Here is a 17,575-nt window from a genome sequence, read left to right on the forward strand (position 1 = left end):
AGTGGGCTGGGCTGGGCTGGGGCAGACTCTTCCAGTAAAGGTCCAGACAGCTAACCCTGCAGGCTTTCCACTGTGTATGTGTGTGTGTGTGTGTGTGTGTGTGTGTTGACGACACACAGAAACAGGCCACAGGCGCATCCGACCTGCAGGCTGGACCCTTACCAGGAAGCTCATGCTGGCCATCTTGCCCCAAGGGGTTTGTCTTGCTTAGCCCTGATTTCATCTCAGAGTTCACGGGGACTTATAGAGGGAGGAAAACGTGGTGTGTGCGCCTTTGAACTGGGTGCGGGGTGAGTGTCGTTGACCCTTGAACAACATGGGCTCAAATTGTGCGGGTTCACTTATACACGGATTTTTTCACTAAGTATACAGGGGGCCCTCCGTATCCCCGGGTCTGGCATCTGTGGACTGAACAGACCGCAGATGGAAAGCAGTATTTTTGACCCAGGGCCGAGAACCCACAGATGCAGAGGGCCGGCCGTATGCACTGTCCTGTACACCCTTTCACACCAGGGGCCTGAGCAGCCGTGGAGTTTGATATCCGCACAGGATGCTGGAATCAATCCCACACGCATACCGAGGGACTGTAGTTAAGCTTTGGGGGAGTCAAAAATTACATGCAGATTTTCAGCTGCGTGGGGCGGGGGTCAGTGCCCAGCCCCTGTGCTGTTCAGGGGTCAGCTCTACCTCCTCCCGTGGAGATGGCGCTCTGGGGTAGAAGCCTCCGTGTGGGGCATTGGGTGGGAACGGCCTCTGTTGTGTACCACTTGTTTGCTGAAACCAGTCCCGTTTCAGACAGCAGCAGAAGCTTCTGAAAGTCCTCCAGGCCATTGAGAGCGACTCTGCCCACGTCAGCCGGGTTGCTTCACCGACTGAGGAGCGAGTGCCGGACCCGGAGGTGAGTCCCTCGGCTCACGGGGGTGTTCCGCCCGAGGCCTCCCGCGTCTCGCCCGCCCGAGAGCTGACTGTTCGGTGGGGGCGGCTCTGACGGTGGTGAACGCGGCCCCCTCCCCTCCTCCCCGGCACACACTCTTGCTTGCGGTGGAGCAAGGGGTCCAGCAGAGGGAAGGCCGTCCACACCGGAGGAAATATAAATAGCATGTGAGCCCAACGGGAAATGTCCGACATCGCTCGCCGGCAATCAAGAAATGCAAATGAGAGCGACCCGCATGTCCCGTTGCATACCCGAGTTCGTAAATTATTTTGACGGTGACCTCTAGTGCAGGCAAGGTGACGGCGACACCGGCGGCGATGTAAATGGGGCCGGGCGCTCTTGGAAAGCAGAAAGCCTGGACTTAGGAGGAGCTTAGAATGCTTCTGTCTTCCAGCCCGGTAATCCCCCGTCCTTACCCTAAGGAAATCACTTAACAGGGATAAGAAGCCACGGGCACAAAGGTGTCCGCTGCCGAATTATATTGGAAGTAGAGAAAAATGAAGGAAAGACCCAGGAATAATAACATCAACATCTCATGCTAATGGAGCTAATCAGGAAAGTATGATATGTCAGCATGTTAACAATCGTATAAAAGGACGGAAATCATCGTTGGGAGCTCATGCAGATAGAATATGTTAAGGCTACAGGGTAACAGCAAGAGGCGACGTTAACCATCATCTAGCCCAACACGATTGCAGAGAGACGGTGCCAATGTGCCCGACGGAGCCCAGGCACGTGCTGCGACAGGCAGGCGCCTCGGGGGGCGGTTCTTTCTTCCGTGTCACCGGGTGTGTGTCCCTGCACGTCCTTCCCACCCCTTCCTCTGCCCACGCCTTTCTAAGTGTGGTGGGACTTGAGTCACATTAAAAATAGACTGGGGTGACCGAGTCTCCTTATATTATAGGAGACAGGATTTACACAACAAAGAAGAAAAATGACAGTCTGTGATAAATGCCACAGGTGGGACCAGGCAGGGTTGATGCAGCGGCTCATACTGTGTCCCCCGCTCCCACGCACGGTCCCAGCTCTGCTCTGGCCCTGTGACCCCCTGACCGCTGGAGTGCCTCCCTGCTCTGGCCCTCACCCTCAGACCCCACAGTCAGGAGAGAAGAGCACCCCTCCCCCCGCCAAGATCCAGGGTTGGGCCCTGGCCGGTTGGCTCAGTGGTAGAGCGTCGGCCTGGCGTGCAGAAGTCCCAGGTTCGATTCCCGGCCAGGTCACACAGGAGAAGCGCCCATCTGCTTCTCCACCCCTCCCCCTCTCCTTCCTCTCTGTCTCTCTCTTCGCCTCCCGCAGCCAAAGCTCCATTGGAGCAAAGATGGCCCGGGCACTGGGGATGGCTCCTTGGCCTCTGCCCCAGGCACTAGAGTGGCTCTGGTCGCAACAGAGCGATGCCCCGGAGGGGCAGAGCATCATCCCCTGGTGGGCGTGCCAGGTGAATCCCGGTCGGGCACATGCGGGAGTCTGTCTGACTGTCTCTCCCCGTTTCCAGCTTCAGAAAAATACAAAAAATAAAATAAAATAAGATCCAGGGTTGGGTCGCTTACCCATCAATGAGCCACTCCATCCAGTGGTCCAGGGGACAGGACACACCGATTCCTTGGACCAGTCAGGCTCCTCCTGAGGGTGAGAAGGGGTCCATCCTGTATCTCATGGCTGAGGAAAGAGAAGGGGTAACTTCCCCCAGGAAGGTCTGGTTCCTGTGGAGGGAGCAGCAGTGGACGCCAGGGACAGGAGCCAGCCTCCCGACAGGTGTTTGCCCGGATCCATCCCCTCGAGGGACCTATGCCCAGTAATTCAGAAGCAGGAGTAGCCATGGAGCTGCAACACTGACAAGTTGTGACACTTCCCCAGTGAACAGACCCTCCAGCGTTCTCATTTCGGAACTGCGCTGCGGGAACTTGCAGGCTTTAGATTGCACTGGGTGTGAGGTCCAGCGGCCTCCTCGCAAGGCAGCTCCTCCCACCCGGCCCGCCCGCCTGTGGCCGACAGCCGGGTGCGCAGTGCGGCTCCTGCACGGCTCCTGCTCCGCGAACCGCCCCATCCGGCCCGCCCGCCTGTGGCCAACAGCCGGGGTGCGCAGTGCGGCTCCTGCACGGCTCCTGCTCTGCGCACCGCCCCATCCGGCCCGCCTGCCTGCGGCCGACAGACAGCCGGGGTGCGCGGTGCGGCTCCTGCACGGCTCCTGCTCCGCGCACTACCCCATCCGGCCTGCCTGCCTGCGGCCGACAGACAGCCGGGGTGCGCGGTGCCGCTCCTGCACGGCTCCTGCTCCGCGCACCTGGCGGCGGAACGCCCCTCAGGATTGGGAGCTTGTTAACCTCTTGGTCCTGTCCCCCCCCCCCCCCTCCCGCCGCTTCAGCCAGGCCGGTTCAGGTTAACACCGTCCGCCAAGCCTGGACTCAAGCCCAGGGCAGCGGAGGGCTTAGCCAGGGCCTGAGAAGCCCGTGGGGTGTGTCTGTGGGCCAAGCTAGTAAAAACACTCTGTATTCCTTCTGGGCGCTGTGGGCGTCCCTTCCCGTCCCCGTCCCTATTGCGTGGCAATCAAGGCTCCTCCAAACACATGCTGAGAGCCAGAGCACGTGTTGCTGGCTATTAATTAAAAAAATAAGCAGGGAACATTTACTATTCATTTGCTCAGCCCCCTGCTCACAGAACCATTGCAGATTACCAGCGCTAATTAACGGAGGGCAAGGGAGCGCGCCATTTTACGAGCGACTGATCCGTGGCTTCCAGCACTGCAGCCGGGGCCCAGGGTGACCACTTAGTGATGGCATTCACGCAGCCTCTCGGACCCAACCGCCTGCCCAGGAAGGAGGCAGACTTTAAAACCAACGAAGGAGAGAAACGGGAGGGAACGGGCACTTAGGGCTCGAGACAGGGCCCGCTCCGTGACCGGATGGATGGATGGTGTCATCTCGTGTTCCTCAGCTGGACTGCGAGAGGGCAAGTGACTTGTCCAGGGGCCTGTGTTATTCTTTGGGGCAGCCAGAACAAAATCCCACAGTCCGGCGGCCTAAACAAGAGATTCGTTTCCTCACACTTCTGGAGGCTGGGAGTCCAGGGTGAAGGGGTCGGCAGCTCTGCTTTCTCCTGAAGCCTCTCGCCGCGGCTTGCAGATGGCTGGCCGCCTTCCCTCTGTCCTCACACGGCCTTTTCTCCACGTGTGTGCATCCCTGGTGTCTCTCCACGTGTCCAGATTTCCTCCTGTGAGAACACCGGTCAGAATGGATTAGGGCTCACTCTAACGGCCACATTTTAACTTAATTGCCCTTTTTAAAGACCCTATCTCCAAATACAGTTACATTTTGAGGTCCTGGGGTTAGGGCTTCGGCATGAATCTTGGGTGTGTGGGGAGGGGGACATAATTCAGCCCATACCACCTGCCCAGTCCATCAGAAGCTGTGACATGCCTGCAGGACATGAACACGTGGCGCGGGGAGGAGGCGTGCACGCACGGCATTCAGACAGAACCCGATGCCTTTTAAACATTTTTTGTTATTTGCAAACTCTCGCAGGAAACACTGTGTACCAGAGTACACAGACGCTGTGTTTCCTCCCGTCGTTACAAGTAGGAGCTCATTTAATCTGCATAATAACCACATGCATCAGGCGCTCTTCTCGTTCTCACTGTGTACACTGTGTACACGGGGAAGCAAGGCACCGAGGTGAAGTAGCTTGTTCAGTGACGGAGCTGAACCTGTCCCCTCATTTTAACCTCTTGGCATTCTGTTTCTCTCCTGTAAGGACAAACCGAGGATGGAGGCAGAGGGCGTGAAGGAAGCCGTCTACGTGACCATGGAAATCCTGTCCAACTGGGGCGACCCGTCGTGGGTGGGTCTCACAGAAGTCGAGTTCTTTGACCTGAACAACACCAAGCTTTACGTGTCACCTCATGACGTGGATATCCGTAACACGGACACGCCCGGGGACCTGGGCCGCCTGGTCAACAGGAACTTAGCTGTAAGTGGCGGCGGCGCTGGAGTGAGTCGTAGCCTTGTGTTCTGGTGCGTTCTCTCTGCCCAGGATAAGTCCCTGGTAAGGGTGTGGGTGTGAGGAGGGGGAGGAGAATGCAGTCTTCCGTCATCCATGTGGGCCACGGGAGGGGGGCTGGGAAAGGTGCAGGGAGAGGCTCTCAGACCATCCCCCGAGCCCTCTCCCAGCCCCCGCTCTGCGGGTTTTTCTCGGGAGCGGGAGACAAGAAGGAGCCAGTTCACCCCTTTTCCTCCATCTTGCAGTTTATCCCAGTTTACCACCAAACATGAGACCCCGGGGTCATTGAGGTCGACACTTTTGTTTTGTCAGTGAAGAAACTAAGGCTTCAAGTGGGCTTTGGCTTAGCCCGTGTCACACAGCAGGACGGTGGTGGGGCCCATGCACACCCTGCAGCCTGGCCCAGGGCCCATGCCTGCCCCCCGCCCCTCAGGGTCCTGCTTCCCTAAGGCACAGAGTGCACACCCTGCAGCCTGGCCCAGGGCCCATGCCTGCCCCCGCCCCGCCCCCTCGGGTCCTGCTTCCCTAAGGCACAGAGTGCACACCCTGCAGCCTGGCCCAGGGCCCATGCCTGCCCCCCGCCCCTCAGGGTCCTGCTTCCCTAAGGCACAGAGTGCACACCCTGCAGCCTGGCCCAGGGCCCATGCCTGCCCCCCTCAGGGTCCTGCTTCCCTAAGGCACAGAGTGCACACCCTGCAGCCTGGCCCAGGGCCCATGCCTGCCCCCCTCAGGGTCCTGCTGCCCTAAGGCACAGAGTGCACACCCTGCAGCCTGGCCCAGGGCCCATGCCTGCCCCCCCCCCACCCCCTCAGGGTCCTGCTTCCCTAAGGCACAGAGTGCACACCCTGCAGCCTGGCCCAGGGCCCATGCCTGCCCCCCGCCCCCTCAGGGTCCTGCTTCCCTAAGGCACAGAGTGCACACCCTGCAGCCTGGCCCAGGGCCCATGCCTGCCCCCGCCCCTCAGGGTCCTGCTGCCCTAAGGCACAGAGTGCACACCCTGCAGCCTGGCCCAGGGCCATGCCTGCCCCCCCCCTGCCCCCCACAGGGTCCTGTTTCCCTAAGGCACAGAGTGCACACCCTGCAGCCTGGCCCAGGGCCCATGCCTGCCCCCCGCCCCCTCAGGGTCCTGCTTCCCTAAGGCACAGAGTGCACACCCTGCAGCCTGGCCCAGGGCCCATGCCTGCCCCCCTCAGGGTCCTGCTTCCCTAAGGCACAGAGTGCACACCCTGCAGCCTGGCCCAGGGCCCATGCCTGCCCCCCTCAGGGTCCTGCTTCCCTAAGGCACAGAGTGCACACCCTGCAGCCTGGCCCAGGGCCCATGCCTGCCCCCCGCCCCCGCCCCCGCCCCCTCAGGGTCCTGCTGCCCTAAGGCACAGAGTGCACACCCTGCAGCCTGGCCCAGGGCCCATGCCTGCCCCCCGCCCCTCAGGGTCCTGCTTCCCTAAGGCACAGAGTGCGTGCCCAACAGGCGTGGATGTTCCTTTTCTTTATAGATCTAGCAGGATTTAAAGCAAACAAACAAAAAGACACTGGCACGGTCTCTTCCTGACACTGCAAGTGGGACGCCAGAGCCCGTGAGCTGACCTGAGGCAGAATGCCCAGTGGCGCCCGTTCCTGTGCTGCCCAGCACCCTCCTCTCGGAGTGGCCAGCGAGACTGGGGGCCGGCTGGGCAGGGACAGGGGCCAGAGGAAGGAGGAAGGCTTTCCCAGAGTGCTCTTGTGTACCTTTTAAATGTCCTTCCACGAGCATGTGAAGAAGTGTTGTGTAGTCCTTGCCGGTGCCAGGCACGGGCGTGTAACCCAACTTGTCCCAACAGGGCACAGGCTCGAGGAGCAGGAAGGCCTGGGTTCAGAGCTCACCACCTTCGGCTTCTTGACCATGGACAGCTCACTGCACCTCTAGTTTCCTCATCCATAAAGTGGGGATAATAGGGGATAATAATAATACTTACCTGGTGCAATGCTGTGAGGATCAAATGTGTGGCTGGCTCTTCCTGAGGCTCCAGCAACCAGCCGTTATTGTTTTTATTGTTATTATCATTAATAGTATTAAGACCACTACAAAGCAGACATTACGATTCCCATTTTAAAGAAAAGGAAACAAGAAAGGGGGTTTTGTAATCCCCAATTCTAGAGGCCCAGGTTCTGGTCTTGGGCGACTTACCTGCCTCATCTGAGCCAGGCTTTCTGTCCCCGTGGGATGGGAGGGCGGGATGTGGGCATTCCATTTTGATTCCTAATTTCCAGTAACAGAAACGGAGTCTGGCTCACTTTAGAAAATATTTTAAAGAAAAACTTATTGCATGTGTTTTGAGTAGCTTGTAATAGTCGCTGTCACCGGAATGGATGAGGACAGGCCCACGGTCACGGTGGGGCCTAGGCAGCATTCTGGGATGTGTGTGCGCAGAGGGTGCTGCGGTCTCCTTTTGGGAGAGAGGGGCAGTGTGTTCTTGGCTGATGAGTTGGTTTGCCATCCGGTCACTCTGCTGGAGGGAAGGAGATTGAGGAAGCTGGCTAGGAGGCTCGCCACCTTGGTGCCAATGCAACCAAGAAGCCCCCAGGTGGGGAGGAAATTCTCCCTGAAGAATCCAGGGTTGTTACTGAAAGAAAAGTGGAACAGAGGCCGACAAGTGCCCACAGGGCTGGACTGCAGCAGCTCTGCGGTGCTCAACCTGGAAAGGACGGCCCGGCAGGTCACCGCCACGTGGGGGCTCTGGCCTCACAGCCCAAGCTCTGCTTCCTGCTCCGCGTCCGCAGGCTCCCGTGTCTGCTGCTGGGGTTCGGGCCGCGCCCGCCCTGCCATCCCTCTTTCCACTGCCCCCGCCCCCGCCCTGCACAAAGCAGTGCCGTTTTGGGAGCTTGCTGTACAGAACAGAGCATCCCAGGGCCTATAAAAAGCATCACTGGATTTGATGGGGACCAATTCTGATGATTACTCTCCCTTCCTCTCTGTTTAGCAGAGGCTGATGAGCTTTGCCATGTGATCACAGTGAGAACTTTGGCCCATGGTTTTTATGGATTTGGGGTTTGTTTAGTTCTGGCCCTGAGTTCTGGCCCAGCCGTCTCACCCTGGGCTGTTGGATCTCTGGGTTAGCTATGGGTGGGCTGGATTCTCCCTGCTGCCCTGACCTGTGATCTCCCCGATATCGTCCTGTGTGCCAGGCCCAGGGCCACCAGAACACACCGCCTCTTGAACCATCCAGTTTCCCTGGGGTTTCCTAACGCCTCGCAGTGCGCCAGCCAGGGCCTCAGACTTCCCTCCTTTAATCCTTCCGTGGACCGGGGGTTATTCTCCACATTTGATACACGAGAAAACCGAGTCTCAGGGAAGACAAGTGACGTGCCCCAGGCCACACTGCGATGGAGTGGTGGAGCCGGCTGAAAGCCGGACATAAGGGAACTGGACGCGAGTCTGAGCTCAGGAGAGAGGCCGCTTGAATGGAACGCGTCGGGGGCGTGCTGGGGGCGTGCCGGAAGATGTGGGCACCACGTCGGGGGCGTGCCGGAAGATGTGGGCACCACTTCGGGGGCATGCCGGCGGTGTGCCGGAAGATGTGGGCACCACTTCGGGGGCGTGCTGGGGGCGTGCCGGAAGATGTGGGCACCACGTCGGGGGCGTGCCGGAAGATGTGGGCACCACTTCGGGGGCGTGCCGGAAGATGTGGGCACCACTTCGGGGGCGTGCCGGCGGCGTGCCGGAAGATGTGGGCACACCACTTCAGGGCGTGCCAGGGGCGTGCTGGAAGATGTGAGCACCACGTCGGGGGCGTGCCGGAAGATGTGGGCACCACTTCGGGGGCGTGCCGGAAGATGTGGGCACCACTTCGGGGGCGTGCTGGAAGATGTGGGCACCACTTCGGGGGTGTGCCGGCGGCGTGCCGGAAGATGTGGGCACCACTTCGGGGCGTGCCAGGGGCGTGCCGGAAGATGTGGGCACCACGTCGGGGGCGTGCCGGAAGATGTGAGCACCACGTCGGGGGCGTGCCGGAAGATGTGAGCACCACGTCGGGGGCGTGCCGGAAGATGTGAGCACCACGTCGGGGGCGTGCCGGAAGATGTGGGCACCACGTCGGGGGTGTGCCGGAAGATGTGGACACCACGTCGGGCTGAAGCCTGCTCGCTTCCTCCCCGCATCATCTCCTATGGCCTACCCAGGCCCAAGAAGCCTCCAGATTTGTACACCCAGACCTGTCTGCTCCTCGGAGTCCCTGACTGAAAGGGTAACTTTCTGCTTGACGCCTCTTCTTGAGTAAATCAGACTTCGGAGGTCTGTAACCCAAGTTTTGGCTCCCTGGCCTGCACCCCATCACTTCTTCCTCCAGCACCCCCACACGGTGCACAGCTGCCCGAGCCTCCTCTGAGAGCCTTCCTGGGCTGTCCCCCCTCCTCTGGCACCCAGCAATCCTCAGTCAGACTTCAGCCCAGATATTGCTGTGTCAGCAAGACCTCCCTGACCCCCCAAACAGGAGGAGTCCTGTCCGCCCCTCGCCCCAGTCTCCATCACGTCTCCCTTTCTTATTTTCTTCAGAGCACTTCTCACTGCAAGAAATGACCTTGCTCACCTGTCCGTTACCTGTCTTGCTCACAAATCTGTATGTTCTTGCCTGTCCTCTCCACACTGTCCCATGTACATGAAAGTGCACTATACAGTTTTCTTTCTTTGTTTTTTGTTTGTTTGTTTGTTTGTTTTTTACAGAGACAGAGAGAGTCAGAGAGAGAGATAGACAGGGACAAACAGACAGGAATGGAGAGATGAGAAGCATCAATCATTAGTTTTTTGTTGTACATTGCGACACTTTAGTTCATTGATTGCTTTTTCATATGTGCCTTGACCGCGGGCCTTCAGCAGACCTAGTAACCCCTTGCTCGGGCCAATGACCTTGGGTCCAAGCTGGTGAGCTTTTGCTCAAACCAGATGAGCCCACGCTCAAGCTGGCGACCTCGGGGTCTCGAACCTGGGTCCTCGTCATCCCAGTCCGATGTTCTATCCACTGTGCCACCACCTGGTCAGGCGCACTATACAGTTTTTGAACTTTTTATTTGGAAATAATTATAGACTCACAGAAAATTGTAAAAAAAAAAAAAAAAGTAGTGCAGAAAGTAGAAGAACAATAGAGAAAACTTGGTGAAATCAAAGGTTGTTTTTTGAAAGGGTCAAAACAACAACCCTTTAGCTCAACTGAGCAAGAAAAAAAAGGAGAAAGATTCAAATCACTAAATTCAGGAATGAAAGAGGGGCTATTACTACAGACATTCCAGAAATAAAAATGATTAAAGGGAATATTATGAATAATTCTATGCTAACAAAACAGATTCTTGTAGATGAAATAGACAAATTCCTAGAAAGACACAGATTCCAAAACTGACTCAGGAAGAAATAGAAAATCTGAATAGACTTATAGCAAGTAAAGCGATTGAATTAGTTATCAAAAAGCTTTCTACAAAGGAAAACCCAGGACCAGATGGACTTTACTGGTGAATCCTACTAACTATTTAAAGAATTAACACCAATTCTTCACATATTCTTCTAAAATACAGAAGAGGAGGGACTACTTCCCAGCTTATTCAATGAGGCCAGTATTTCCCTGATACCAAGAGCAGACAAAGATATCACAGGAAAACTATAGACCAACATCCCCTGTGCAGAAAAATCTAATACCCTCAACAAAACACTAGCAAACTGAGTCTGGCAGTGTAAAACATACTTATACCTCAAGACCTGGTGGGGTTTATTTCAGGAATGCAAGGTTTTTCAACATAAAAAACGTAATCAATATATTAATAGAATAAAGGAGAACATAACCACATTACATCTTAATAGACACAGAAAAAGCCTTTGACCAAACTCAATACCCTTTCATGATAAAAAGAGCAAGCCAAGGACAGACATAACCTCAACCTAACAGACGGCATCTAGGAACACCCACAGCCAACAGCATGGGTAATGGTGAAAGACTGAAAGCTCCCCCCGCCAACGCCCAGAGCAGGAACAATGGAAAATCCTCAAGAATCCACAAATATTGTTGGTCAAGCTAAAATTAAGTTCAGCAAGTTTACAGGATAAAAGATCAATATACAGAAATCAATTGTATACCTGTACACTAGCAATGAAGAGTCTAAAAAGGATTTTAAGAAAAACAATTGTGTTTGTTATATTATCAAAAAAGCATAAAATATTTAAGGATAAATTTCACCAACAAAGTGCAAGACTTCTACACTGAAAAGTACAAAATATTATTGAGGGAAATTAAAGACCTAAATAAATGAAAAGACATCTGGGTTCATAGATTGGAAAAATTAACAGTGTTAAAATGGCAATGCTTCCCAAATTATCTACAGAGTCAGTGCAACCCTATCAAAATTCTGCCTGCCTTTTTTGTGGAGATTAACCAGCTGATCCTAAAATGTATTCAGAGGATCCAGAATAGCCAAAACAACACTGGAAAAGAACAGTTGAAGGGCTTACACTTTCCAATTTCAAAACTACCAAGTTACAGTGATCAAGATTGTGTGGTACTGGTGTAAGGATGGATATGAGCCAGTGAAACAGAATTGAGAGTCCAGAAATAAATGTACACGTCTATAGTCAGTTGATTTTTCTTCTTCTTTTTTATTCAGTGAGACGAGGGGAGGCAGACTCCTTCATGCACCCCAACAAGGATCCACCTGGCAAGCCCACTGGGGGACCGTGCTCTGCCCATCTGGGCATTGCTCCGTTGCTCAGCAACTGAGCTCTTCTTAATGCTTGAGGTGGAGGCCATGGAGCCATCCTCAGTGCCTGGGGCCAACTCGTTCCAATCAAACCATGGCTACAGGAGGGGAAGAGAGAGAGAGTGATAGAGAGAAGTGAGAGGAGGAGGGATAGAGAAGCAGATTGGTGTTTCTCCTGTGTGCCCTGACTGGGAATCGAACCCAGGACATCCACACACCAGGCTGACGCTCTACCATTGAGCCAGTTGTCCAGGGCTGGTTTTTCAACAGGATGCCAGGACCATTCAATGAGTTAGGAATGGTTTTTTCAACAGGTGGTGATGGGACAACTAGATTTCCATATGTAAAAAAGAATGAGGTTGGGCCCCTACCTCACACCATGTGCAAAAGCTAATTCAGTGGACCAAAGACCTTAAATATAAGACTAAAACCATAAAACTCTTAGAGGAAAACATAGGTGTAAATCTTCATAGCTTTGGATTTGTCAGTGGAGTCTTAGATACGCCACCCCAAGAACAAGCAACAAAAGAAAAAAAAAATAGATAAATCAGACGTCATCAAAATTAAAAACATTTTTGCTTCAAAAGATACTTTCAAGAAAGTGGAAAGACAGTCTACCAAATGAGGGAAAGTATTTTCAAATCATATATCTGGTAACAGTCTAGTATCCAGGATATGTAAAAAAGAAAAAAAAAAGAAACTCGTAAACTCAACAATGAAAAGATGACAGCCCAATTAAAATATGGCCAAAGTACTTTGAATAGGCATTTAACTAGAGAAAATACGCAAATAGCCAACAAGTACATGAGAAGATGCTCCACATCACTAATTAGTCCTTAGGGAAATGCAAATCAAAACCACAAAGATACACCACTTCACACACACTAGGATGGCTATAATTTTTTTTTTTTAAAAGAAAAGCGAAAGGAAAACAAGTATTGGTGAGCATGTAGAAAAAATTGGAACCTTCATACCTTGTTGGTGAGAAGGTAAAAGGAAGGGACAGCCGCCGGGGAAGATGGTTGGGCAGTTCCTCAGAGGGTTAATGTAGTGTTCCCATGTGACCTAGCAACACTCCCAGATCTCTGTACCTAAGAGCATTGAGAACACCTTCACACAAAGTCCTGTACACAGACGTTCACAGCAGCATTATTCACAATAGCCAAAAGGTAGAAACAACCCAAATATCCATCAACTGGTGAATGGATAAAGAAAATCTGGTGTGTGCCTACAATGGAATATTATTCAACCATAAAGAGGAATGAAGTTTTGCCACGTGCTACAACGTGGATGAGCCTGGAAAACATCATGCAGATGAAAGAAGCCGATCGCAGAAGGCCACAGATTGTACGATTCCATTCACAGGAAATGTCCGGCATAGGGAAGGCCAGAGAGACAGAAAGTAGATTAGTGGTCGCCATGGCTGAGGGGAGGCAGGAATGGGGCGCGGCTGCTCAAGCGGCAGGCTGTCTTTTGGGGTGATAAAACATGCTGGAAGGAGATGGTGGTGAGGGTTGCACAACCTTGTGAATATACAAAAACCCCCCAAGACTACTGAATTGTATACATACTTTGACATGGTGACTTTATATATGTGAATCATGTCTCAAGTTTTAGAAAAGCATAGAAAGGTCCCACGTGCCCTTGGCTAACTTCCCCAGGGGTAGCATCCTCTGTAAGCATAGTGCATCATCAACCCGGAAACTGACACTGGGATAGCGTGCAGACCTTCACCTACTCATTTGTGTGCATGTGCATGTGTATGTGCACGTTCTGTGCAGTTCTGCTGCGTGTAGATTTGTAGCACCACCACCACCACCACACTGAGATGCAGCTCAGTCCTGTCACCACAAAGGAATTCCCCCTGCAACCCTCCATCGTCACACCTCCCCTCACCCGTCCCTGACACTGGTGACCACTGATCTGCCCTCTACGTCTTTGTTATTTTGAGAATGCTATAGAAATGGAATCATACTGTATTGTAACCATTCTGAGACTGACTTTTTCACTCAGCATAATGCCCTTGACATCTGTCCAAATTGTTGTGTGTATCAGTAGTTTCTTCCTGTTTTATTGTAATGATTTATAAGACTGGGCCTCCTTCTGAGGGCAGACCAGCATCTCCCTGAGGGTGGGTGGATCTGTGTTAGGTCAATGCTGGAAGAGAAAAAGCACCTTTGTTGAGGAGTTAGAAAATGACCTCCTCAGGGAGGCCTTCCTCGACCATCCATTTAAAAATAACCCTTCTGTTGGGCATGAGTAATTCTTGCTTGTTTTCATCATCAAATGCATCCCTGCTTGATTTGTTTTTTCCTTGGTGTTCACACTCGTTAGTCTCCCCCACGTCTACCTCAGTGCCTGCTGCACATGGTGGACCCGGGTCTGCTGGCTGAGTGCGCGGTGGACCCGGGTCTGCTGGCTGAGTGCGCGGCGGACCCAGGTCTGCTGGCCGCGTGCGCGGCGGACCCAGGTCTGCTGGCCGCGTGCTCGGCGGACCCGGGTCTGCTGGCCGCATGCGCGGTAGGCCTGCCCGTGCCGCCCTCAGCCCCTTGCTCTTCCCCCTTCGGTGCACGCAACCTGCCCTTCAAACCACCAGGCCTGACGTTTCTCCAGCAAAGGAATGTTTCTGGGCTGCAGGGCCCACTCTGCCTCCCACGCAGCAGGTGCAGACTCACCGGGAAGAGCCCGTTTGAGGAAGAGCACCGGGCCTTGCCCTGTGGGCGGAGTCTCTCTAAGGCGGCGTCCTCCACGCCGGCTCCCGGATTCCCACGGGGGTGGCTGGTGGGCTGCCCTGCCCCTCTCTCTTCCCCACGCCGGCTCCCGGATTCCCCCAGGGGTGGCTGGTGGTGCCCACAGGGGTGGCTGGTGGGCTGCCCTGCCCCTCTGTCTCCCCCACGCTGCTGCATTTCCTTCGCTGTCTGAGTGGGCTCCTTCCACTAGAATGCTTCCGTAGAGAGAGAGAATCGATGAGTTAAACCTGGGTGTAACCCTCACTGCACCGCGTGGGCAGCCTGCACGCCCTGCTGCGCTCCGGTCTTCCTTCCGTGACCAGGTGTCAGGGCTGGCTCGCCTGCCAGGGCTGTGACAGCAGGGGCAGCGCGCGGGGACCCCGTTCTGTGCCACCGTCTTTCCTACCACCGGCGATGGGCGGGTGCGCAGCCAGCCGCGGTGCCGGGGCCGCCCGCGGCACCCGGGCGTGGGTCAGCCCGCAGCAGCTGCCCGTCAGCCTTGCTCTCGGGGGCTCGTCCGTGGAAAGGAGACATCAGAAGGCTCTCGGTTGCTAACGCCACCCTGAGTTCTCTATAGATTTTGTTCCTGGACTTTGAACACTGTGATTCCCACTTAGGCCTCCTGTTGTTCCTTCTGCTGACAGAACTGAGAAGGGAAATCATTACAGCCCTCTCCCCAGCGTCCAGGGGCAGCCTCCAGTCTCTGCCTTTTCCAGGCAGCCACAGTGACCCATTTGAGGCCCCACGTCGGTGACGGCCTGAGCCTCCCCTGCGGGTTCTGAGAGGTGACAGTGTGCCCCCTCGCAGATGCCCAGAGCTCCAGAAGCTCGGCAGAGCCTGAGAAACACGCCAGAATAAGCAGAACCCCTTGAACTCGTCCCTCCCCCGTAACAAAGGCAGCCTCCTCCCCCTGAAAAGCACTGTTGTCACTGGAACAAGCCGCCTTTGTTCTTCCTGCAGCTGGAGCCTGGGCCTCCGTCCCCTGGGGGCTGGCAGGACCCCAGAGTCGGCCAGTCTCCTCCCTCCCTGACACTGCCATTTAGCAGGCACGGTCCTGGTGACGAGTCTGTTGAGACATTCTCAAATACGGGGTGATGATCCTATTTAATAAGAGGGACAACCTCAGTCAGTGCCAGAGATGCGGTGGTTGCTTATGGGCGCATGGGACTTGCAACTGTTCAGTCCCTAAGCAGAGACCCTGAGCTCACATGTCCGCAGGGGCCAGGCAGAGGCGTAACGAGGGAAGGGAGCCGGGAGTAGGGCGGTAGGGAGTGGTGGGGACTGGGGCACCAGAGAGCACCCCCTTGTGGATGTCAGGGACCCCGTGCTTCCAAATCTGCAGAAGAGCCAGGAATCCAGCTGGGAGGAGGGGAATTCTCCCCATCTTGAAGTGTTGGCAGTGAATTTGGCATTTTTTCTTTCTTTCTTTCTTTTTTTTTAAAGAACATTCATGAGCCAAACAAAATAGCTGTGCAGGGCAGATTCAGTTTACAGTCTTTTTAAAGTCTCAGTAAGAGGACAGCTATTAGGAGATAAATTGCACTTATCCATTTATTCATTCAACAAAGCGTGTCTGACATTTATCATGTGCCGAGGAATTGTGCTGAATGCTGAGGGTTCTAGAATGAACGTGACACGGCCGCTTCCCTCCGGGAGCTCCCAGCTGAGCGTGGGGGTAGAGACCTGGCCCTGAGCACAGGTCACTGCGGAACACCGAGGGAAACGCTAACCGGGCATTGCAAGGAGAGAGGGGTTGTGTGAGGGAAGGGTGACAGTGGGGGTGACAGCACTGAACTTCCAGGGGGAGAAGGGCAGGAGGCGTGGGGCCCCGAGAGCCCAGCCTGTGCAGAGGCACAGAGGCCGGCCGGTGTGGAGACGTTTGCCAGCCGCCAGGAGCTGGGTCTGGACAGAGGGCGGGAGAGGCATCCGAAGAGACCGGGCGGAGGCCATGAGCTGCGGCTACTCCCCTGATTTGTCTTTCTATCTCTATCCAAAAACACTCGTGACAGAATTTTGTTGGTGTGAATGACAGTGAGGCTTTCCTGCCCCCTGCCCCCTGCCAAGGCCACCCTGGCCGGCGAGCTGGCGGAAGCTGTCCCCTGGGGTCCGGAGAGGGACAGAATGACTCCCGCGGCTCAGTGCGGTGGCCCCGTCCCAACAAATGCCTGAGCCGGTTTCTTTCTTTTCTATTTCATGTCTTAAAATTTGACGAGGTTTTACAGAAGGACATAGGAAACTGTTTTCCAGGTTTATCAGGTAGGGCGAGCAGTGGGGGTGACAGCACTGAGTTTCCAGGGGGAGAAGGACAGGAGGAGTGGGAACAGTTCATCAGCTAGGGCGAGCAGGGGCTCTCCTCCCGTCCTTCCCTGTGGGGCCCCGCGGCCCCCAGAGCCTTCCTCAAAGCCAATTAAAATAAAGCCCGCCGCATTTCAAATTCAGTCTGGGTGGCGGAGGTAAAGGGCCCGAGCGGCAGCTTTAAACCAGGGACGAGGGTCAGTCCCGACGTGGTGAGACTGAAGACCTTCTCCCCACCCCAGGTTACGTGGGGAAGGGCGCCAGCCGCCTGCCCTGGGCCCTCTCTGGGTTTGGGTTGGGGAGAGTCCCTGCTGGCGTGCTGTGGGGAGAAGCAGCCGGGTCCTGACCCCCTCCCCCCTCCCAGGGCAACCAGGACTGCTCCCCGTGGATGTGCCCCTTCCGCCGGCCGCCTGCCCTGGGCCCTCTCTGGGTTTGGATTGGGGAGAGTCCCAGCTGGCGTGCTGTGGGGAGAAGCAGCCGGGTCCTGACCCCCCTTCCCCCCCGTGTCCCAGGGCAACCAGGACTGCTCCCCGTGGATGTGCCCCTTCTGCCAGCCGCCTGCCCTCGGCCCTCTCTGGGTTTGGATTGGGGAGAGTCCCAGCTGGCGTGCTGTGGGGAGAAGCAGCCGGGTCCTGACCCCCCTTCCCCCCCGTGTCCCAGGGCAACCAGGACTGCTCCCCGTGGATGTGCCCCTTCTGCCAGCCGCCTGCCCTGGGCCCTCTCTGGGTTTGGATTGGGGAGAGTCCCAGCTGGCGTGCTGTGGGGAGAAGCAGCCGGGTCCTGACCCCCCTTCCCCCCCGTGTCCCAGGGCAACCAGGACTGCTCCCCGTGGATGTGCCCCTTCTGCCAGCCGCCTGCCCTCGGCCCTCTCTGGGTTTGGGTTGGGGAGAGTCCCGGCTGGCGTGCTGTGGGG

General features: G+C 55.5%; 1 protein-coding gene across 3 annotated transcripts in view; it reads left to right on the forward strand.

Annotated features, from left to right (window-relative positions):
- The window catches only part of KATNIP (katanin interacting protein), a 198,132-nt gene that overhangs the window by 132,743 nt on the left and 47,814 nt on the right, over nucleotides 1–17,575 (forward strand). For all 3 annotated transcript variants that reach the window (XM_066383111.1, XM_066383112.1, XM_066383113.1), the window contains exons 13-14: nucleotides 796–898; nucleotides 4,682–4,897. In XM_066383111.1, the coding sequence (XP_066239208.1) occupies nucleotides 796–898; nucleotides 4,682–4,897 (319 nt within the window). The remainder of the gene's footprint in view (nucleotides 1–795; nucleotides 899–4,681; nucleotides 4,898–17,575) is intronic.

The sequence above is a fragment of the Saccopteryx leptura genome, chromosome 4 (assembly GCF_036850995.1).
Source record: "Saccopteryx leptura isolate mSacLep1 chromosome 4, mSacLep1_pri_phased_curated, whole genome shotgun sequence".
Lineage (NCBI taxonomy): Eukaryota > Metazoa > Chordata > Mammalia > Chiroptera > Emballonuridae > Saccopteryx > Saccopteryx leptura.